This window comes from Primulina huaijiensis, unplaced genomic scaffold (assembly GCF_012295235.1).
Source record: "Primulina huaijiensis isolate GDHJ02 unplaced genomic scaffold, ASM1229523v2 scaffold24871, whole genome shotgun sequence".
Taxonomy (NCBI): domain Eukaryota; kingdom Viridiplantae; phylum Streptophyta; class Magnoliopsida; order Lamiales; family Gesneriaceae; genus Primulina; species Primulina huaijiensis.
The window spans coordinates 549,432-570,704 of record NW_027356090.1 but is presented as its reverse complement, the minus strand read 5'-3'; the positions used below and the strand labels follow the sequence as shown (position 1 = coordinate 570,704).

Sequence of the window (21,273 nt, the reverse complement as noted above, 5' to 3'; positions counted from 1 at the left end):
TAACTTCCATAAACATAAATGTTATTGGTTATGAATTTATGATAAAAAGAAGGTTTCTGTTTGTAAAAAAATGATTTTTTTGTTCTTTTAACTTATTTAATTTTGGTAATAGGTTGACGATAATTTTATTTTTTTACTATTTTGCTCCAATTGTAGACACAAGTCAAAAATTTGTGATGTCATATTAGGTTTTTATTTGATGTCACATCAATATTTTTCTGTATCAGGTTGATACTCCGACGAAACAGAACCGAAAACCAATAAGTTTCAAAGTAAGTGTACTAAAAAATTATTTTTCCTATTATTTATATATTTATGTAAGATACAATAGAGAATATATATAAATATATATAAGTATCAAATTAAATGATTTTTTATTTATAAAATTGATTTATTTAGTCAAATTACTTCATAATAATAACGATTAATAGGTGGTATTTATTTCGATTTCCCAGTTGGCATGTATTACCTTGCACATTCAACCCCCTTCCTCCCCGCTTATTAAAGGATCCAATTGCCTCTATTCCGTCATCATCATCGTTTTCCTCAACATATATATTTAACTCCTCCTTTATCTGCTAATATCCAAGCAGTCTCCCATTGCCTTTTCTCGAGTAGCTTCATCGATCGGCATTCTTTTGCAGTTCAGTAAGTCAATATATAATTATGTTCATTTTCTAGTGTTTTAAAAGAATGTCGTGTAAGAAGTCAAAGGAAACTGGACCAATCTATATATATCGACGTTTGTAGTGGTGAGTCATTCATGACCTTTTCTTTTCTACCTTGAATAATACTTTATGGCTGCATGACTTTTCGTTCTTGTTTTGATCTATTAGTAGACCCTTTTTTTAACTTTTTTGTTTTTTTACTATGGATTCTGCTTATTTCAGCCTAAGAATGAAGAAATTCGCGGTCAAGGTGAAAGAAGGAAGGGAAGGCCGAGATGGGAAGCCATCCGTTGGTCCTGTGTACCGTAATCTACTGGCAGAAGATGCGTTTCCGTCGATTGATCCTGACATGTCCACCGCTTGGCAAATTTTCAGGTCATCTACCCAAAAAAAAAAAAACGTGTCTACTTGTTTAAAAGGAATTATTGCGAGTCTGTCGACTGACGAGTCAGGTTTTTATGCGCAGAACTTCCTTTGAAAAGTACCCTGACAATAGAATGCTGGGATGGCGTGAGTTGGTCGAGGGGAAGGTGCCACGCTTTTTACTACTGTTATCATATATGCGATGGATCATGTTCTTGCTTTTGCATGTCAGAGTTTTGAGTAGATTTGGTGTTCAAAAGTATCTGCTTTCTGATTCAATTTTATGGGACTTCATCTTCAGTGGGGCCCTTATAAGTGGAAGACATACAAAGAAGCGTACGAGGAGACTCTGCTCGTTGGTTCGGCACTGCGAGCACATGGCATTGAACCTGTAAGAGATTGCACCCCTTGACTTATATTATATGCAAGTATTGTATCGTTATCCATCAAAATATCGACAGCCATCCATCCAGTACCAGTTTTAGTGGAAGAATTCGCCACCAATTTTTCTCGAATTTGCTTGTCCCAAAAACTCGAGTTCAGGAGAGGTTTATACTAGACACCCACATGTACGAGTCATTCGGAGAACGTGAGAGAGAGAGAGATATGTCCATATGGATAATATATATCCAAGGCTGAAATGTGCGAAGTTAATAGACGTGCTTTTAATCTGTCGGAGCTTTGAACCTCTTTGACAATCGGGCTATGATGATGTCGAAACCAGTTGTCGCAAGAACTCGAACTCATAGAAGACGTCACACTCAATAGGCTTACAATTTAACAATTTTACTATGTTACAGGGAGCTCGAGTTGGAATTTATGGTGCGAATTGTCCTCAGTGGATTGTGGCAATGGAGGTCAGTTCTTGACACCTGTTTATCTCAATATTGTTCCCTTTGAATTTGTGTTCTTAAGCATGGGTTGTTTTCCCTTCTTCAGGCCTGCAATGCTCACAGCTTAATTTGTGTTCCTCTCTACGACACTCTTGGTACAATATTCATCTGCCTTGGTCTACTCGTCAACACTATACTATATCTAGGATAGTTGGCTGCAAATAGTTTCTCGATTGTAATCTGATGTGCGGTTTTAAGTTCATAGCTAGAAAAAGAAAAAAGGATATTCAGGAGCATGAAGTTTGAGGCGAGTTTATAAAGTTTGAGGCTTCGAATAATGTGAATTTCCGTTGTGCAGGCGCTGGAGCAGTGAACTACATAATAGATCATGCTGAGCTTGATATTGTTTTCGTTCAAGATAAGAAAGTGAAACAAGTGAGTGTAGCAAAACTCTATATTGGTTTATGGAATTTGTTGAACCTTAGGATTAATCCACTTCATTGTTTTCATGAATTAAACAAACCCCTAATGTTGCAGCTACTGAGCCCTGAATGCACTAGTGCTCAAAGGATAAAATGTAAGCGTGAATCAATATGAATTGATCACTCAGTAGTTTCCAAAAAGATCTTTGATATAAAAAAATTCTTTTGGATGCAGTTATTGTGTGCTTATCTTCACTGACTGAGGAACAGCGGGATGGAGCAGCCGCTATTGGCATCAAACCTTACTCTTGGACCGAATTTCTTGCTGTGGTATGATAGACAACTCCCGAGGTCCTTTGGCTTTTCGAATTGCCAAGAGTTTACCCTTTTTTAAACCTGTTTCTTTCATGTTTTTGAATCATGTGCATTTCATATCAGGGAAAAGAAAAGCCGTCTGACATTTTTCCACCAAAGCAGTCCGATACATGCACGATTATGTATACAAGTGGAACCAGTGGAGATCCAAAGGGTGTAATTTTGACCCATGAAAACATTGTAACATGCATTAGCGGGGTCGAAAAATTCATGGAGCAATTCGAAGACAAGGTAACCACCCGTTTTCATCCATTTGCCACCTTTTAGTTTCGTGCCCATCATATTTTTTCTGGTTGGTCAATATTTAGTACTTCTTTTTTTCCATGTTTATGACTTGGGAGGCTCAATAGATGACAGTGGACGATGTGTATATATCTTTCCTACCCCTTGCTCACATTCTTGATCGCATGATTGAAGAATTCTTCTTCTACAAGGGTGCTTCGGTCGGATACTATCATGGGGTAAGCCGCTTGATTGTCTTTGTTTTTTTGGTCTTTTCTGAACTTTAGAGGTCACTCAGATGAGGATATATATGGTGTTAATTGATATATCATATTTGGTAATCTTATTTCCATTGAATGTACTGAAGGAAATCAACGAAATAAGGGACGATTTGGCCGAGTTGAAACCAACATTTTTGGCAGGAGTACCTCGAGTTTTTGAAAGAGTGCATGAAGGCATGAAATTTTGCTGTCTTTAATCATATTAGCTAGCGCCAATTCGCTGTCATTGTTTTCACTCTTGTTCTGTTTTTTTTTTCCTTCAGGGGTCCTCAAAGCGGTTGAAGAGCTCAACCCTAGGAGGAGAAAGATTTTCAGCTGGCTTTACAAATAGTAAAAACCTGTCCATTCGTTGGCCTTTTGTCTTCAAGAATTGTTTCTTTTGATACATATATCCGCTGATTACTTAGACTAAATAAAAACTGATGCTGAAATAGAATCTTTTCATTTCATGATACAGCAAACTCTTTTGGATGAATCGCGGGTACAAACAGAAAGATGCATCACCACTGGCAGATCTACTTGCTTTTGGAAAGGTCTTCTTGCTTCTCGAGTTTTATGTTATGCTTCATTATGTATCTTGATCATATTTCTAGTCCCATTTTCCAGTATCATTGGTGCATCTGATTGCATCGGATCCAATCTAGAGTTTCTCAGATTTTTCATTCGTGCAGAGTCGGAGAAGTAAAGAGACAAAAAAGTGACCGTTATTTTCTTTCTTATTTGTAGGTCAAAAACAGGTTAGGTGGAAGGATCCGGCTCATAGTATCCGGGGGCGCGCCATTGAGCACTGAGATAGAAGAATTCCTACGGGTTACGTCCTGTGCTTTTGTGGTACAAGGATATGGTAAATAAATATATTTATCTTGGGTAAACTAAGAACAAGAATAGAACGCCGAACATATAAAATCTCTAAAAGTTGTACGTTGTTAATTCTGGTGGGCAGGGTTGACAGAGAGTTGTGGATTGGCAACGTTGGGGTTCCCAGATGAGATGTGCATGATTGGAACAGTTGGCTCTTCTTTCATGTATACTGAAATCCGTCTGGAGGAAGTTCCAGAGATGGGTTATGATCCACTTGCTGATCCTTCTCGTGGTGAAATATGCATCAAAGGGAAATCAGCTTTTGCAGGATACTACAAGAATCCAGAGTTGACTCAAGAAGTTGTGCAAGATGGATGGTTCCATACAGGTTCGTTTTTGAGTCACCATTTCCCATACACTTTAGATGTATTGCTTCTTGATTAGATTTTTGCATGAATTTGCCCTTAGGTGACATTGGAGAGTTGTCACCCAATGGAGTCATTAGAATTATCGACAGGAAGAAGAATCTAATCAAGCTATCTCAGGGAGAGTACGTTGCGGTCGAATATCTTGAAAAAGTTTATGGTATCACCCCGGTTGTGGAAGATGTAAGCAATCAAGCATCATTCAACTTAAATCTTTCTTTTTTCCAAATTAAGAGATTATAATCTTCAGTTCGAACCATGTATTTAGATATGGGTGTACGGCGATAGCTTCAAGTCGAAGCTAGTCGCAGTAGTTGTTCCAAATGAAGACAACACCATGAAATGGGGAAAGCAGAACGGCCATAAAGATTCCAGCTTTGTGGAGCTATGCTCTTTAAACCAGCTCAAAGATCACATCATCCTTGAGCTCAAATCAACAGCCGACAGAAACAAGGTCACTTTCTCACCTTTAAAATCAAACTTAGAGCACTGACATAATATTATTTAATGGGATTGCTTCAAAATTTGCTTGGACAGCTGAGAGGTTTCGAGTACATCAAAGAAATAATCGTGGAACCTGAGCTCTTCGAATTGTCTGAAAAAGAATTGGTGACAGCAACACTGAAGAAGAGAAGAGACAGAATGCTTAAGAATTACAAGGTAAATAACATGGTGCGATTTTAACTCTCTGTGTTATGAGTTAACGACTTCATTCTTCTACCATTGATGGCACACAGGCGGAAATCGATGGGCTCTATCAAATGCTGAACGGAGCTAAGCAATAGATAAGGATTTGCATCTGCACAGCATTGCATTTCCCTGTCCGGCACTTTCCAGTTTTTTGTCAAGAAACTGGTCTATTCTGTAAATGGATCAATTTACGTGAGAAATTATGTATATCCAGTCTTCTTGGATGCTTGCTGCATTATTCTGTCTCTTAATGTGTTCAAAATAGACAATGTTGTCTGGGAATTCAGAACAATTCCTTCAGTAAAAATATATCCTTGTTACCATTTAGACGGTTGTTTACCCCCTTGCTGCTCGAATATCAACCAACTTGTGCTCGAACTTGAAATAATCAGATTTGAAACAAATTCGAATATGATCAAACTTACTTGTGAAACTACTGAAGCTCGCGAGCTGCAATCTAAATTCACTTTGTGTAAAAAAAAATGAGCGATATCATTCTTGCAGATACCCGACTCAGGTCATTTGCATCCCTATTTGGGAAAGTTAAAATTTAGCTTTCGTGTGATGATGATTTTGATATACAACATTTTCAATTTTTACCTTTCTTTGCTGTACCATTGAATAGATTTCAGAAGATCCGTTAATTTAACTACTACAACAACAATAATAATAAAAGTAAAAATAAAAGATCATAAAATAATGTTTTAATATGGTTATATATCAAATTAACCCTTCTTATTTCCCACTCAAATCTTTCTTTTAGGAAATTATTATGTTTAGCCACGAACTACAATTTTCAAGGTATAGACCAGAAACCAAGAATATACTTGGCATATCTGCAGAAATTCTACAGTTGAAATTCAACTAATTGCCATCAAAACCAAGACATCAACTTAAAACAGAATCAGTCAAAGTGCACTTAAAACCTCTGACTTTGGGAAAATCAGATTGGCCTGGTCAATATATTACAGGTTCTTGTCAAGCATTGCGCGGACCCTCATTGGCAATCCATAGAGACGTATGAAACCAGCAGCATCGGCTTGATTGTAGATTTCCCCACTCTCGAACGAGGAGATGTCTTGTCTGTAGAGACTGTTAGGACTTTCCCTACCGGTTACACTTACAGATCCTTTATAAAGTTTGAGAGTCACTGATCCACTAGTAGTTTTTGTGATTTCCTTCATGAAAGCATCAATTGACTCGCGAAGTGGATCAAACCATCTGCCGGCATATACTAACTCGGCGTACTTCAAGGCCAGGAAATCCTTCGTCTGCACGGTTTCACGATCAAGTGTCAGAGACTCGAGTTCTCTCACAGCTGTGAAGAGTATTGTCCCACCAGGAGTTTCATACACCCCACGACTCTTCATTCCCACCAGACGATTTTCAACCATATCTACACGGCCAATCCCATGCTTACCACCAATGTCATTCAGTTCTGAGAGAAGAGATGCAGGAGCGAGTTTCTGTTCATTTATAGAAACGGGGAGACCCTCAACTATACCAATCTTCACATACCTGCAAGTATGAGACTATAATGATAAGTAACCAATAATTTTAAATACAAAACGCACAAAATAATTTTAAAAAAAATTGCAATGGATAAATTATTCTAAAATGAGAACAAAAGAAGCTAAAGCAACTAACTCAGGTTGATCCGGTGCCTCTTTCGGGTCAACAGTCATCATGTACATGTCCTCCATAGGCTCATTCGCTGGATCTTCTAAGATATCCCCCTTGAACGTTTATGTACCAAAACGGATGTTAATATTTGGACAGTAAGGGCCAAATGTAAAGGGCATTTTCACAGTACATGATCACAGTCATTAAAAATTTAAATATAATCCACATCCCAAACACATGCATCGATTTCAATGACAACCAGCTGTTGATTATGCAAATAGGACAACCCTTCCTTTATCTTAAATATTCCAGAAGTTCATAACTCGGTAATATGGTGTCTTAGAATGGGCAGTTCTCATTAGTCATGGTGAATGTTATTCTGGTGCCATAAAAAATATCCAAAGGGATGAATACAGTAAATGCCATGAACTTTCCTTGCAGAAAATCATAATATAAAAGGGTTTTAAAGCACATGAAATCACCACCTACCTCATGACTCAGGTGCCACAGATTCCTATCTCTGCTGTATATGGATTTCTTTGTCACCGGAACAGGTACATTATGCTTTACAGCATATTCGATTGCATCTTCTCTTCCCTTTATTTCCCATTCCCTCCAAGGAGCAACAACACTGAGTTCAGGATTCAGAGCAAAGAAAGTGAGCTCAAACCGGACCTGTAACACGGAAGAGCAAAACAAAGGTGAAGGAGAAACTTCAATTGGAATCAAACTATATCTACAGATATCCTGAAGCCTGCCTGGTCATTTCCTTTTCCTGTACATCCATGAGAAACAGCATCGGCTCCAACTTCTTTGGCCACATCAACCATGGCCTGAACTTTCAATGCATTAATACATACAAGTAGAAAATAAAACAACACAATACTAAAGACAAACCCAAAGATAAATCTTTTTTCACGAAAATAGTGTACCTGGTAAGATGCATTAACAAAAAAAGGTCAAAATATTGACTGTTGATCACATTTCATCCAGTTAATAACCAACCATGCAAAAGGAAATGAGGATGTTTGAAACTCAAAGATATAACTTTATCCAATAACAAAAAAGGATGGACACTTTCAGAATAAAAGAAATGAAAAACGAGAAAGTTATTTTATCTAAAAAAAATACAGAGAAAGCCCGTCTTTCTTTACATTTATTTTTTTTAAAAGTTACCTTAGCAATAACAGGTCGTGCCATTGAAGTCCCAAGTAAATATTTTCTCTCATAGATAGCACCAGCTCGCAAGCAAGGAAATACAAAATCTCTCACAAATTCCTCTTTCAAATCCTTCACCACTAGTTGACACGCTCCACTAGCCTTGGCCTTTTGTTCCAGACCTTCTAATTCTTGAATGCCCTAAATTAATGGATTTGGATCATGCATAAGACAGTAAACAAGAGAAACAGAGCAAGCTATGCCTACCATACCATCCTTCAGACCTTCATATTTATGTTTAATATAAAAAAATAATAATTAACTTCAGTCACGACTCATGACCAATGTTGCGTTTTCAACTGTAATTTAATAGAAAATATCCAATTTTTTTACGAATTGATGACATTATGCTGGTTTGAGTTCACGTACTTGGCCAACATCAGCAGTGAAGCAAACAACTTCACAGCCATAATTTTCCCTGCATTGCCAAAGCAGCAAATTAAGAAACATGTGTTGTAATCTTTCTCTCATCTAGTCATTCTCGACTTCAAATGTTTACAAACTTGAGAAATCTTCTGAATTAGGGTATTCGTGCACAGTTAACCAGCATACAGTTAATATTGAGAACAATAATTACAATTGTTCAACCAAAGTTTTGTAAAAAGTTGGACCCTACCCTCGCAATAAAAAAACAGTGTTTTTGACTTCCTGTAGTAAAGTGTAAACTTAATTATCGACTAGCCATCTCATATTAATCAACAATAGAATTTATCAGATTTCAAAAGATGAACCAATTAACATACCTAAGCCACGGCACAATCACAGAGGTATCTAAACCACCGCTATATGCCAGGACCACTTTGTTTAATTTTTTAGGCAAAGTTTTTCCGTCCATACCACTAGCAATCTCTGTCTCTTTGTCGCTAGCCAAAACTGCTCGGACAGCTGCTGCACAAACAAAATCATCAGGGGTCAGGGCAACAAGTATTTTAAGTGCTTAAATTTTGAAACATTGATATAATTTTGTATGGGTGGGGGAATTTGAAGCATTTCGATGTAACCACACAAAAACGAACACCCTTTTTCAACCAGTTTTTTGGCCTGAATAGGCACCTATAGTTCTGGAGATACCATGCGTAGGAAAAAGGAAAAGCAAAACTGCAGCAGCAAAGCCACCCCATCTAACATGGAATCAAGCAGTGTGGAGCAATGAGACTTTTACCATCCTTACTACACGTGAGACCAAAGTTAGATCCAGCTTGGACAACTGCATCCCCATCATATTCAGTCGATTTCACCCCTACCTGGCATTGTAAAAAGGGTCCAAAGTAAAATCCTGAAGGATGCCAATCCGTTTATCATTATAACAATGGTGCATTTTGAAAAGCGATTTAAAAAATTACCTCTTGTACCGAAGTCATCTTTCTGGGCCAGTGAACAATATCGTACCTGCGAGCTAAATTCATATTGGAAGAATTACTTAAAAATCACATCCACAACCAGACAGGAGTAAACCATAATTGTTATTCTAAAAATAATAACAAAAACCCATAGATTGTATACTAAAAAACAACCCTTTTAGAACCATGGAAAAGGCATTTGTAGGACACAAAGAAATCCCATGTAACTGAACCATCCTTTTATGTTTGAAGAAGTAGGCAACGCACACTTTTCTCAGGTCCAAAAATGTAAAATATGATACACATTCATAAGATTGCGTAAAAAAAAACATACATATAATAAGTAAACTAAACAGCCAAACAAAAACGCATGAAGATACATAAAAACAGCTCAACAATCCACGGAAAACAATAATGCCCGTAAGGAAATCGACTGAAAATATAAGCGAAAATAATATTAAAAAAAACAAATAAAAGCAAATTTTAAAAAAGAAAACGTAAAAATGTAAACACATAAGAAGAATTCCCAAAAAAAAAAAAACAAGTTACCGGGAGCAGCTCGGCGCGGCTTCGCTGACGATCAAATTGAGCGCAGAACCTGAAGCTGTGGAAGCAAGAATTGGAAATGAATAGAAGATTCAGGGAACAGAAATATAGAATATTTATCGAAAATCAAATGAATCCATGAAAGGGGAAGAGGCAGCAGAAACCAGAGACGGAGATCAGTGGAGTGGAGTGGAGTGGAGTGGAGGAACAGTACCGTGGTGTGGTGTGGTGTGGTTTGGTTTGTGGTGGCCTTTGTTTTTTTCAATTTTGCATGTAGCCCGATTTATTTTTACTACCCTTCCAAATTCCAATCCTTTTCTTAGGCAAGTCAAACTTCTTTTTTTTTTTTTTAATGTTTGAATATAAAATTTGAAAACATTTATTTTTCAAAATAAATCGAAAAGAACAGACACTCGGGCCAAAAAAATAAAATAAAATTTCAAAAAATCATATATTGTATTAAAATACAATTTAATTAACTAGATTATCAAAATCTAATATAAATCAGATTACATGATGAAAAATTGTTTTAATTGTTTAGATAGGACTTTTATTATGTAATCCTCTTTAAAGTCTATTCGAGATTTCGTCGACCCTCTATCATGGGGTCGGGATGCAATGAAAGAAACATGTTAATAATGTTAGAACCCACAATCGTTATCATTCGATGTACACTAGATTAATTTTTAAAGTAATGTTCTAGCTGCAAACTACACTCAGCAGGTAAACTACACTGAACAAATTTTGTGAGACATGTTTGTTCAAGAAGGTATTGATAGAAAGAATCAAACTCATAATATTTATCAAATGTATATCTACTCTACCAACTTTGACATCACTCGGGTGTAATAAGTATATTATTTATTATTAAGGGTTGGAGGGATAGTTATGAATGGGCTACAAATATACTACAATTGGTTTGCATGCAAATTTCGTTCACTTAAAATTATCAGAACTACTTTCTCTGTAGATTCATGCAGTCACTACCGATTCTCTCCTGACGGCAGTCACCTACCCAGATGAGGATTATAGCTATATATATTGGAGCTATTGCAACAGAAGTTCGGAACTTGGTTGGTTGTAGCCACGGCCGAACGGCGAATGCAGTTGAACACTCAGCTTGTTTTGTTATTTCTGCCCTTTTTGTTTGGGAGCATGAGTACTTTCATTTTTGATTGATAAATCTTGTAATAAACGACTTAACTCTTACACGATATTGTTACAAGTTCTTACCCAAAAAAAATCACCATTCAAATACAACTCGTTTGATGCACATCTTCTAATAAAGTCTTTCAAATCTTTCTTTCATTTTCCATGTAGACAATACATATGTGTATCACTAACTATCTCCAAAGAAACATTGAGCACGGAATCATAGAAGCAAACTGTCATTGAACAAAAAACTAGGCTTGTCTCCAAGCTCGAATCCTCGTCAGGTCCTGTACAGTTTATTTCATCTAGATTACACGTAACAAGAAACTAGTATTGTGAGATTTCTTGTTCAGATTCAACTACGGATTTTTTTATTACTACGTTTCTTTTTCCGTGTGATGTTTAGTATGGCGACATAGTTAGCTGGTTCCCATTGTATTATCCTGGGAATGTCTAGAGTGTTTTGCCTAAATCATTTAATCTATAAAATTATTTTCCTCAGAAATCAGGAAAACTATGCTCCTGTCACTGGCTCTGGCGATGGCTGAGGTGCTGCTGGTCCTGGGAGATCAGAGCGAGGGAGAGGAAGGAGCATCGCATTTAAAGTACTATTCTTGGAACCAAGTCCTGTCAAATTAGCACCACGTACAGTGCATTATCAATATCTTGTTGCCAAAACACACACCTCTATAATATAATGGAACTCGACCAAAACGAGTTTTACTAGAGAAAATTTGAGATAAAACAAACTTGACGGTACCTTGACAGATTATGACAACAAAAAACACAACCGTGATGACCATAGCCGAGATGGTGCTCGTAGAAGGAGCCGATGATGGTGACGATGACTTGGTTGCTTTCATCTTCTTCAACGCCTTTGCGTGCACCATCCGCTCACGCTTCTTGGTGGCAACCTTCACAATATCTTTAACGAACCTCGTGTCTCCAGCATCCAACAAGGGAGCCTTGGGATGTCGAGGGGGTTTCTTGAATTTTCGATCTATTCGTCCAACCTCTTGTCCCTGTGCCTTGTGTGGATCTGACTTAACAGCACCAGGATCACCCTTGAAATTCAAAATCCCACTCATAAGCTTGTTGAATGATTTCTTCACCTTTCTCTTCCCCAAAATTTGGTCACTTGTCGTCTCACCAATCTCAATATCAACCATGACATTCTTTTCTTTTGAGCTGTTAAATTCCATGTCACTTGTGAAACAAAATATTCTTGGTCACTAATCTCCGATCGAGCTGTTTTTGCTTCTTCAACCCAAAACACTACTTTAAACTTGATTTTCCATATTCAATATGAACATCAAACCAAGCATTTAACAATTTTAACATATAATAAACCTCAAAATCTTCGATAAACACGATAATAAATTTTGTTATTGTCAAAATCAAAATAAAGATTATTCTCTTTCCGGAACCCAATACCCCGGCAAACAAAGATCTTCAACTTGCATATATTAACAAAATGAGGAGATAGCTCAATTTTCTTTTCCTCCAATTAATAAAAGTATGAGGAATTAGTAACAGAAGGCCTCAAACTCCCAACAAATCGTTCATACATAGAATTAAATCAAGAAGTAGAATTCACAAGATGGTAACAATAATACGTAAACCAACACCAAGGTTTACCATAAACCAGCAGGTCGGACAAAAAATCCCCGAGGGCAGAATGAAAAAACTAAAGATTTCGAAATAATAATGATAATAATTTAAAGGAGAAGTAAGCAAGAAACCATATAATTTGTATTGAAGAGAATATGAGAAAATAAAAAGATTTCGATGGTCCTGAGGAGATTTTGTCCTGCCCCTTTTCCCCCCCCAGTGATTCATCTTGTTTCTCGGGCGATACAAAGTTACAAATATATGGGTTCAATAATAATAATATGCTAAAAAAAAATAAATAATAACAATGTTTGTTCAAAAAATAATAATAGTTATAATATTAAAAAATAATAATATATAACAAAAAAAGATAAAGAATATGTTTGACCAAAAAGAACAGCTAAAAAGATACCTTTTTATATAATAGAAATATGGAATCGAGAGCGACAGAGATTCGGGTAAAAATGGTGAAAAAGATAATGGAGACCTTTCTTGAAATGGTGACTGTTCCATTCATTTGTCTTGCCTGCCAAACTTGTTTTCAAAAAATAAATTAACCACACCCAAAGTTTAAATTGCTCTTTCGTATAAGGTTTTAACTTTTGAGAAAACAAATAATTTACACAAAGTATAAAATTTCATTTAAATTGTATCAGCCGAAATATTCAATTTTTTTGTAATTACTTATGAGATAAAATTGTTTTAGAGTTTGCTCTTTGATGTGTCTGATACAAGTAATATCAAACCAGATTGATATCATAAATGATAGCATTTCATTACAAGTAATTTATGGTATATATACTTGTGTGCACTGCAAACCATTATTTATGACAGAATATTCATCTGGAAATAAATCCATCCCACTGCAGTTATTTTGCCTGGTGGAGCATTATTCATATCCTATCACTTCCACCACTTAACAATGGAATCAGAACATCGCACAAACACTAGAAACCTATTGTTTTTGTTTGCTGACAAACACATTTTATTAGCAACATGCATCATCATATATATTATAATCACAATCACATTCAGAATACTAAACATACATTAGAAATGCCACCACATTCTTCATTCCAACAAATGTGCACTCCCAGCTTGCCATTTTCCGACCACTCGAACCCAACCTTGACTCCGTTCACGTATGCTTTGTTGGGAGAAACACTTGAGTACGCCAAGAAATCGCCACCACCCTTGACTTCAATCTTGGCTATCATTTCATCATACAACAGTCCTAGAATGGTCCCTCCACTGTTGAACATGTTGGTCAGTCCTATAGGTGCGAATTTAATGCCCTGGCCGAGTTTCTTGATTGGCACGAAGCTGAATATCTCGAATGTCGAGGGCTGAAGGGTGATTGGGATCGCATCAGAATCACGGCTTTCTAAGAATAGTTTCTCTGCCTCGCAGAGATAGACTGCATATTCCTCTGCTTTTGCCATTTCAGTAGTTTCGGCCTTTTGATCCCATTCGATGTCTGTCAAGCGAACTGAACCAGAAACTGGCTTGTAACATTGAGGGTATCCTTTGATCCTCTGTTCCTTGGGGTGCCATCCAGCACCTTGGCAATTGAAAGCGCCAATGACCCCTCCATACTGTCAAATTACACAAATCGAATATTTGTAACTTTCTACACTTTTAATAAGAACGAAAAAAAGATGTAAATTAAAGTTCTTGATCACCTTGTTAAGGTTCCATATTTTGAGAACGGATTTGCTGTCAAAAAGAGGGTTCTTAAAGAGGCAGTTTCTTGTTGGTAGAGCAAAATGGATGCACTTAGGAATAGTGCCGTCCGGGAATATGAGTTTACCGAGCAGATTGAAATTATGACCACCCAAAGAATCACTGACATAAACAGGCCCGCCACAAATAGCCCTTGAGCCAGCATGAAATTTTGCACAAACATGGTCGGATTGAAACATGTCCCAGTCTGGTTGTATAAATTGACCCATCCACATGCTGTTGAAGGCACAGTGGATCATATGAACTCCTTGTAGCCAAAACACTCCATTAGGATCACCATTAGGATCTTCAAACCAAAAGTCATCCCCTATCAAAAGAGAGTGTACACAGAAAAAATCAATGACTCCGAGCAATTTTTTATTGATTAATATAGATAATCATTTCCTTTTTTACCAACTCTTCCTATCGATATCTGTTCGGTTCCGAGGAAAAAGAAGTCGTTGCAATGCTGCATGCTGGAAATGAGTCCAGTCCCATTGAAGTTCTTTGCGAGTGATTTTGACAGTCCCTTGTAATAAGCCTTGGCAATCTCAACTCTTCCTCCGTATTCTTCAGATACATATTCTAGACACTATTTCAAAAAGGTACGTTAGTTTAATAGTTGACATGTCTAAAAATATATGTACATACAAGTAAGAGTGATCATTTTAGCACAACTAGAATTTGCTTACATGTATGACATCCACTTTCACTCCTGTGATTCCAACTTTTGCAAGGTAAGAATGCATGGAGTCGTAGAAATCATAGGCTTGATTAGGATTCACAAGCCCAAGAGACCCCTCGATAATTTTCACCACCGCAAGATCAGACATGGTTCCATCGAGCCCTGGAGACAGTTTACAAGATGCAACCGTGGAGTTCAGATGAGTTGCCCCTGGCCTCACTCCACCCCAGGCGCCACACAGTGCATGCCAAACATATATATCATCCAATCCTTTGAATTTTGTTCTCAAATCTTTAGTAAATGCTTTCATTCCGATATTGTCAGGCTTGCAGGAGCAACTTGAACTGTTTTTACTCGAATCCTTTTCTTTTTCATCTCCCCCGATAATCATTCTGTCCAATTCTTTCTTCAGTTTTGCAATCTCAACTTCAAATTGAGATAAATCACTTACTCCTGATTGAGCGGCCTTGTTTAGGGATTTTTCAACTAATTCTATCTCAATGGCCTTAGCGATCAGCTTCTTTGGTTTCTTAGGATCAAACGAAGTACCATTAGGCCCCAATAGTGACCCACCCTTATACCTCCTGAATTTCTCACATTCATCAAGCCTGTGAAGCCTGGCAGTCATTTGAGTTCCCAAAAGGACGAAACTTTTTGCGTCCTCATGCACGTCGTCTGTGTCATCATTGATGCTTTGCCAGCCATCGTCAATAATCAAAAACCTCGGGGTTAGCCCTCCCTCCGCGAATTCGTTGACACCGTACCAAACTCCAGCAGGCTCCACAGTCAAGTAAAATGCATCCCAGGTGCACCAACCAAATTTATTCACAAGGGGTGGTGGTGATTTCTCTTCATTAAGCTTGAACGTGTTAAGGTGAACTCTTATGACAGTGTAGGCCTCTCTCATTAAATTGTAAGGATTGTCAGACACATGAACATAGGCAATTGCATCGAAAGACGACGATTTTGCAGTAGTCGAACCACTCTCCGCACAGATCATCACATGGCCATCAGTTCCAGGGAAAAGGGCCGACCTGAATTTCCCTTCAATTATAGGAATCACGACAGCATAAGATTTTATTTCGGCGACGTCTAGCATGATCCATTGTGTTTCCATTTGTACATCAGAACCCGATTTTCCAACCCACTGAGTGGACCACCAAGTCTTGAACCTGAAAATGCTAACGAAGTCCCTGTCGGTGAATCTCCCCAGGGAATTCATCACACGATCCGTGGGCTTATCGAGACTGAATCCGAGGAATCCACCCTTGTGAGAAAAGGATTTGGCACGGTGGACGAGGTGAGGGGGAGCATCTGAGGATTGGCACACTGAAGGGAAAGACTTGAAAGTAACATTGCCTGGAACCTGAGTGAGTAATGGAACATTTCTAACCGATAGCTTCCCATCATGGAGCTCAAAGTAGTTGTCTTCTTTGGTGGAATTAAGGACATTGCCATTCGAGTTCGCCGAACCGTTTGGGGGCGCCATTGGAGCTATAGTGAGCAGGGAAGGAACAAAGATTATGACTTGGAGAAGAAAAATATAGAGAAATTATGAAACGTAGAGGTGAAGTAGAGGAAATTTATGCATGAAGGATGGCTTCAGAGCTAAGCAATTAGAAGGAATGGCTGCTTGACAAGTTGCACCTGGGAGATATGAGGTTAAGTCGTTTATATAGTGGGAGGGGATAAGAATAAAAGAAAATGTACGATCAAGTGGCAACTCAAATTATGTCCGCGGATAATGTTACAACTCAAATTTTTTAAACAAACAGCACTTCAAATATCACATTCAAATTGTTTTTTCAGCAGAGACAATTATTGTTTGGATACATGATCATAACTCAAATATCATTGTTGGAAAAAATATAATAAAATCGAGTCAAATCGGTTTTTTGATATATCTGTTTACAGCAGCAGCAGAGGGTCAGAATCTAACAAAATGCTGCAGACATTAATGGCTATGGTGAATGGTGTGGAATGTGTTGTAGCTTGGCATATTTTGAGGGGTGGTGTGGGTGCTGCCACTTTATCCTCTCTTCTCTTTGTTCTTGTTTTATGCTACTCTAGTATAAAAAACAAGAAATCAGTGGACGTCCATGGAATACAGATTTTTATACCAGTTGGTAATGTGATTTTGCTACCTCGAGCTTTTTGTTAGTGTGCATGTTGTTCTTTCAATCTTTTTCTCAGTCGACAAGTTGCAAACGTTCTAAAAGCTGTGAAATCTAATTCAATTCTAACCGAAAAAGAATAAAAGAAAAGAAAAAGGTAAGGCGAGGAATGAATATTTTAAATGTTATAGACGATCATGTGGTACAAATCGCATGAAACTTGTTATCAACTTTGGAAGAAAATGTCATAATCATCTAAGAATTTGTGCGGATTTTGTTGTCTTATATATCAAGAATTCTATCTTCACTAGAGGTTATTTACCTATAAACACGACAATTCTTCTGCATTTTTTTTGGATATCTATAATAACTAGAAAGTTGGAGAATCTTCATCTCAAGGAGAAAAATCAACCTCATTCTTTTTCGTTCTTAAATTAAACTAGTTTATGGTCGGTTCAGTTTATTTGTTGATTAATTCCTGTGATCGCTTATCTATATTTCAGAAGTTCAGATTTTTCGCAACAAGAAAAAATTTGATAAGTACCGTTTGGTTCGCTATATTATTTATCCATATTTTTATCCACATATGTTTCGTGCACCATATTATTTATCCATATATCAATCATTTGTCTTACATCAATTGAATAATCAATCATTTATCTCACATCAATCAAATCGTTGAATTGAAATTACAATATTACCCTTGATAAATAATATTATAAATATTTTATTAATATTTTCAAAAAAACAAAATGATAATATCACATTATCTCAAATTTAATCAAATTATTCAATCAAATCAAACATTATATTAACTATCATTTTTATATATTTTATTATTAAAAAATATTACTTATCTTCATACTATTTGTCTCATACCACGAACGAAACGGTATCTATATAATATTATTGAGGTGCAATAATTGTTTTTGTTATGTAAAACAATCGAAACACGGTGTCTGAGTTGTCATATAATTTAAATGATTTGAGATTCACTTTTACCATCAGCTATAATTTTTTATAAAAAGATAAACGATCGTTCCTACAATTGATGTATTATTGATTGCAACGTATATAATTATCATGAGAGAGATTGTCAGGGTGCAATAACTGTTTTTGTTACGTTAAAACAACAAAATATTTGGTCTTATAAATATGCATGTATACATGAATACTTATGGACTTTTGGATAGAATAATAATAGTAGCTTTTATATTATGGATAACAGGAGTATATACCGAGTGAGTGGGATGCAGAGAATAATGATCCCTATAATCATATGGTCGGGATGCTCCATCCATTGCCCAATACCAAGAGGAGATGGGATTTGCCACTAGAATATGATACCCATAAAAGCCACTATACTTTTATCAGGGGTGCACGAGGGAAAACAAAGTGAATAGTGACGTCCTCTTTTTCCCACATTTTTTTATACTAGCATGAAGCAAAACCAATTATATGATAAAAATTAAAATTTTGATTTTCTAAAAAATAATTTGAATCATTTTATTATTTATTTGAGTTTAATCTCTTGTTATATTAGACGAATAAATTAACTAATAACTTATATAATTTATTTTCGATTTTTTTTGCCAAATTATAATTCAAGATGTTAATTTTATGTTATACAATAAATTATAATTAGAATAATATATAGAAAAAAATGAATTGAAACAATTTTTTAAAAAATATATATCCAAACACCACGTATAGAGTATAATAAACTAAAAATCAATCAAATTATGGACTTTATCAATGCATAAATCATAATTTATATAAATTAAGCACACTAACGATAAATAATTATCAATTAAAAATATCGTGACTAACTCATCAAAACTAATGAAATAATAATATTGATAGTAAAATATAACTCACAATATTCTAATAAAATAATATTTAAACACATACATAATTTTTTTACCTTTTGTTTTTAGAATTTTATATCATAGATAATTAATTTTATATAATAAAATCGATCTTTTATAAGCTACATCGATGATTATTAATTTCTTGTTAAATATAATTTTAAAATAATAAATAAATCAATATATGTAATGAAATATACATTTAAATAAGATTATATGGTAATATCAAATAAAATATAAAATCTAATAAACTCATACAATTAATTATTAAATATAAATTTTAAACTATATCNTATGTATTTGTATGTGTTTAGTACTTATATATGTATGTACATTGGATATTTCAAACTATTTGTTTTTTATGATCTATTTTTTAATATCAAATAGGTCATAGTGTTGAACATTTGAAATCATTTGTTTTTAAATTTTAGAGTTCTATCATAGTCAAATTATATGTAATATTTCTATCACCTACTTGATTGTAGATTTTTTTATTTTTTTCAAAATTTCATAAATAATTAAAAAACATATATATAAATTTAAAATTATAAATCAAAATTTCGCACACTACCAAATTTTGTGTATTGAATTTATAAATTTGTCAAATATATAAATTTTTTTTGAAAAAATTGCTATTATTATCCATTTTTAAATATTAAATAAAATAGTTATACAATATATGAGACTGTGAAATTAATTGTTTAACAGTTATGTCTTAAATTTATATATTATGAGAGCTGATTTTGGAACTGAAGTAAAAAAAATTTTAGTTCTGATTTTGGTTTCAGTGTTCTTGAAAACCATGGTCGAGTTAACCTTTAGACCTTTATTACCTAAATCTTAAACATTCTTAGCAGATGTTTCAAATACTATCAAATTTTGTTTATTGAATGTATAAATTTGTTTGATATATAATTTTTTTTAAAAGTGTTACTAAAATCTTTAAATTTCTTATTATAGCTAATCTATTTGAATTCTTCTAAAATATTCATATTTTATGATATTATTGATATATTAACACTCATAATTGTTGATAAAAATTCTTCTAAATAATTTATTAAACTCTTTATTTTCAATTTTTAGTTAAAAAACAAAAAAATATGCTAGTATTAAACTTCATATTATTATATACTTATCATGTTATTCTACTTATTGCGTATATAATTATTTTTTTCATATTTCTTCTTGTGATACTATAATTTATTACTTAATTAGAAACTGCACTAAAAATATAATTACAAATTTGCATTAAAATAATAAAATATGATGTAGATAAGGGTAGAAAGTGAAACGCACAAAACCAAAACCAGAAAATATGATTAATTAATATTAATTATTATTTAATAGACTAAGTGTGAAATTACCACATATATTACTTGATAAAGAAAATAAGTAAACATGTGAAAGATAATTATGTCTGTTTTTTTAAAATAAAATAGAATGAAATATGACATAATTAAATATTATAATGAAAAAAGATAAGGGTAGAAAGTCAAAAGCACAAAACCATAGCCATAAAATGTGGTTAATTAATATTAATTATTAATAACTAATAGACTAAGTGTGAAATTACCACATATGTTACTTGATAATGAAAATAAGTAAACATGTGAAGGGTAATTATGTCCGTTCACAATTGGAAAACTTTTCAAGTATCCACACTTTTATAGGTATATAGATATAGATTTTCAGTTGAGTATCCTAGCTACAATGGAAAAGGAACAGAATTAGCAATATTAAAGATAATCATCTGATCACTCCTGGAATAATATATCTCGACACGAAATAATTATTAATATTACATCCAAACATAAAATTACAATAGCAATACACGCATACATAATAGCTTCAATACATTTAAAATCTTGTCATGTTGTATTATGATAGAACATAACATGGTCATTAATTTCCACCGCTGGAACCTCCACCACCACCACCTATTTATCCTCCAACTTCACCACCCACAGCATCGCCAAGCCCTCCTCCGGACCCACCTCCTACTACTCCACCTCCACCTACATGGCTCCCTTTGCCACAGCTGAATCCCCCACTGACCCCACCTATTTCTCCACCTCCACTACCACCAAACCCTCCACCTACATGACCCTTTTTGCCACCGTTGAATCCCCCACCCACACCACCCCTGATGCCATCGCCAAGACCTCCACTTACACCACTCCCCGGTCCTTTTCTTATTCCTCTGCCACCACCTTTACCACCGCTTAATCCTCCTCGAGCACCCCCTTCTACTCTGCCACCAAGACCTCCACCAGCTCCACCCCCTGCTCCTCCTCCTATGCCTCCACCTACACTA

The 21,273-nt window shown here is 35.4% G+C and overlaps 4 protein-coding genes across 14 annotated transcripts; 1 reads left to right on the top strand and 3 right to left on the bottom strand.

Annotated features, from left to right (window-relative positions):
- The first annotated feature begins 483 nt into the window (after positions 1-483).
- On the top strand, positions 484-5,419 carry LOC140967310 (long chain acyl-CoA synthetase 1-like). Of its 3 annotated transcripts, none has more exons than XM_073427767.1 (20): positions 484-648; positions 891-1,043; positions 1,135-1,198; positions 1,333-1,422; positions 1,832-1,888; positions 1,971-2,019; positions 2,223-2,299; positions 2,402-2,441; positions 2,522-2,616; positions 2,725-2,892; positions 3,012-3,122; positions 3,251-3,338; positions 3,428-3,494; positions 3,622-3,697; positions 3,891-4,008; positions 4,108-4,353; positions 4,434-4,573; positions 4,659-4,844; positions 4,928-5,050; positions 5,128-5,419. In XM_073427767.1, exons 2-20 carry the CDS (start codon positions 898-900, stop codon positions 5,173-5,175), a joined length of 1,989 nt encoding a protein of 662 aa, XP_073283868.1. In that variant the 5' UTR covers positions 484-648; positions 891-897; the 3' UTR covers positions 5,176-5,419. The 3 variants fall into 3 exon arrangements, with proteins under 3 accessions (XP_073283868.1, XP_073283867.1, XP_073283865.1); XM_073427766.1 differs by having other exon boundaries at positions 542-752; XM_073427764.1 differs by lacking the exon at positions 484-648 and having other exon boundaries at positions 775-1,043.
- Positions 5,420-5,750: 331 nt separating this feature from the next.
- Positions 5,751-10,088, bottom strand: LOC140967298 (argininosuccinate synthase, chloroplastic-like). 9 transcript variants are annotated; one of them, XM_073427736.1, is made up of 11 exons: positions 9,972-10,088; positions 9,811-9,865; positions 9,265-9,317; positions 9,048-9,165; positions 8,665-8,809; positions 8,291-8,339; positions 7,880-8,062; positions 7,462-7,536; positions 7,193-7,378; positions 6,728-6,816; positions 5,751-6,598 (listed from the first exon to the last, which is right to left on the bottom strand). In XM_073427736.1, exons 3-11 carry the CDS (start codon positions 9,280-9,282, stop codon positions 6,046-6,048), a joined length of 1,416 nt encoding a protein of 471 aa, XP_073283837.1. In that variant the 5' UTR covers positions 9,283-9,317; positions 9,811-9,865; positions 9,972-10,088; the 3' UTR covers positions 5,751-6,045. The 9 variants fall into 9 exon arrangements, with proteins under 9 accessions (XP_073283837.1, XP_073283842.1, XP_073283843.1 ...); XM_073427741.1 differs by having other exon boundaries at positions 8,665-8,806; XM_073427742.1 differs by having other exon boundaries at positions 9,084-9,165.
- Positions 10,089-10,925: 837 nt separating this feature from the next.
- On the bottom strand, positions 10,926-12,841 carry LOC140967331 (uncharacterized). Its single transcript, XM_073427793.1, has 2 exons — positions 11,720-12,841; positions 10,926-11,586 (listed from the first exon to the last, which is right to left on the bottom strand). The coding sequence occupies exons 1-2, from the start codon at positions 12,159-12,161 to the stop codon at positions 11,474-11,476; spliced, it is 555 nt and encodes a 184-aa protein (XP_073283894.1). The 5' UTR covers positions 12,162-12,841; the 3' UTR covers positions 10,926-11,473.
- A 464-nt stretch (positions 12,842-13,305) lies between these two features.
- Positions 13,306-16,633, bottom strand: LOC140967269 (stachyose synthase-like). Its single transcript, XM_073427697.1, has 4 exons — positions 14,985-16,633; positions 14,707-14,884; positions 14,253-14,620; positions 13,306-14,165 (listed from the first exon to the last, which is right to left on the bottom strand). The coding sequence occupies exons 1-4, from the start codon at positions 16,464-16,466 to the stop codon at positions 13,602-13,604; spliced, it is 2,592 nt and encodes an 863-aa protein (XP_073283798.1). The 5' UTR covers positions 16,467-16,633; the 3' UTR covers positions 13,306-13,601.
- Between the last annotated feature and the right edge of the window lie 4,640 nt (positions 16,634-21,273).

What these genes read in the sequence shown, in the direction of transcription:
- LOC140967269 (XM_073427697.1), bottom strand. Translation starts at nt 16,466, where the DNA reads ATGGCGCCCCCAAACGGTTCGGCGAACTCGAATGGCAATGTCCTTAAT. An exon ending in TGAAAGTGGATGTCATACAT is followed by an intron (nt 14,885 to 14,984) that starts GTAAGCAAATTC and finishes TTTTTGAAATAG; the next exon opens with TGTCTAGAATATGTATCTGA. An exon ending in AAATATGGAACCTTAACAAG is followed by an intron (nt 14,166 to 14,252) that starts GTGATCAAGAAC and finishes GTAATTTGACAG; the next exon opens with TATGGAGGGGTCATTGGCGC.
- LOC140967331 (XM_073427793.1), bottom strand. Translation starts at nt 12,161, where the DNA reads ATGGAATTTAACAGCTCAAAAGAAAAGAATGTCATGGTTGATATTGAG. An exon ending in TGTTGTCATAATCTGTCAAG is followed by an intron (nt 11,587 to 11,719) that starts GTACCGTCAAGT and finishes CTAATTTGACAG; the next exon opens with GACTTGGTTCCAAGAATAGT.
- LOC140967298 (XM_073427736.1), bottom strand. An exon ending in GTGATTGTGCCGTGGCTTAG is followed by an intron (nt 8,340 to 8,664) that starts GTATGTTAATTG and finishes TTGGCAATGCAG; the next exon opens with GGAAAATTATGGCTGTGAAG. An exon ending in GAGGCACCGGATCAACCTGA is followed by an intron (nt 6,599 to 6,727) that starts GTTAGTTGCTTT and finishes TCATACTTGCAG; the next exon opens with GTATGTGAAGATTGGTATAG.
- LOC140967310 (XM_073427764.1), top strand. Translation starts at nt 871, where the DNA reads ATGGATTCTGCTTATTTCAGCCTAAGAATGAAGAAATTCGCGGTCAAG. An exon ending in GTGAGTTGGTCGAGGGGAAG is followed by an intron (nt 1,199 to 1,332) that starts GTGCCACGCTTT and finishes CTTCATCTTCAG; the next exon opens with TGGGGCCCTTATAAGTGGAA. An exon ending in TAGTGCTCAAAGGATAAAAT is followed by an intron (nt 2,442 to 2,521) that starts GTAAGCGTGAAT and finishes TTTTGGATGCAG; the next exon opens with TTATTGTGTGCTTATCTTCA.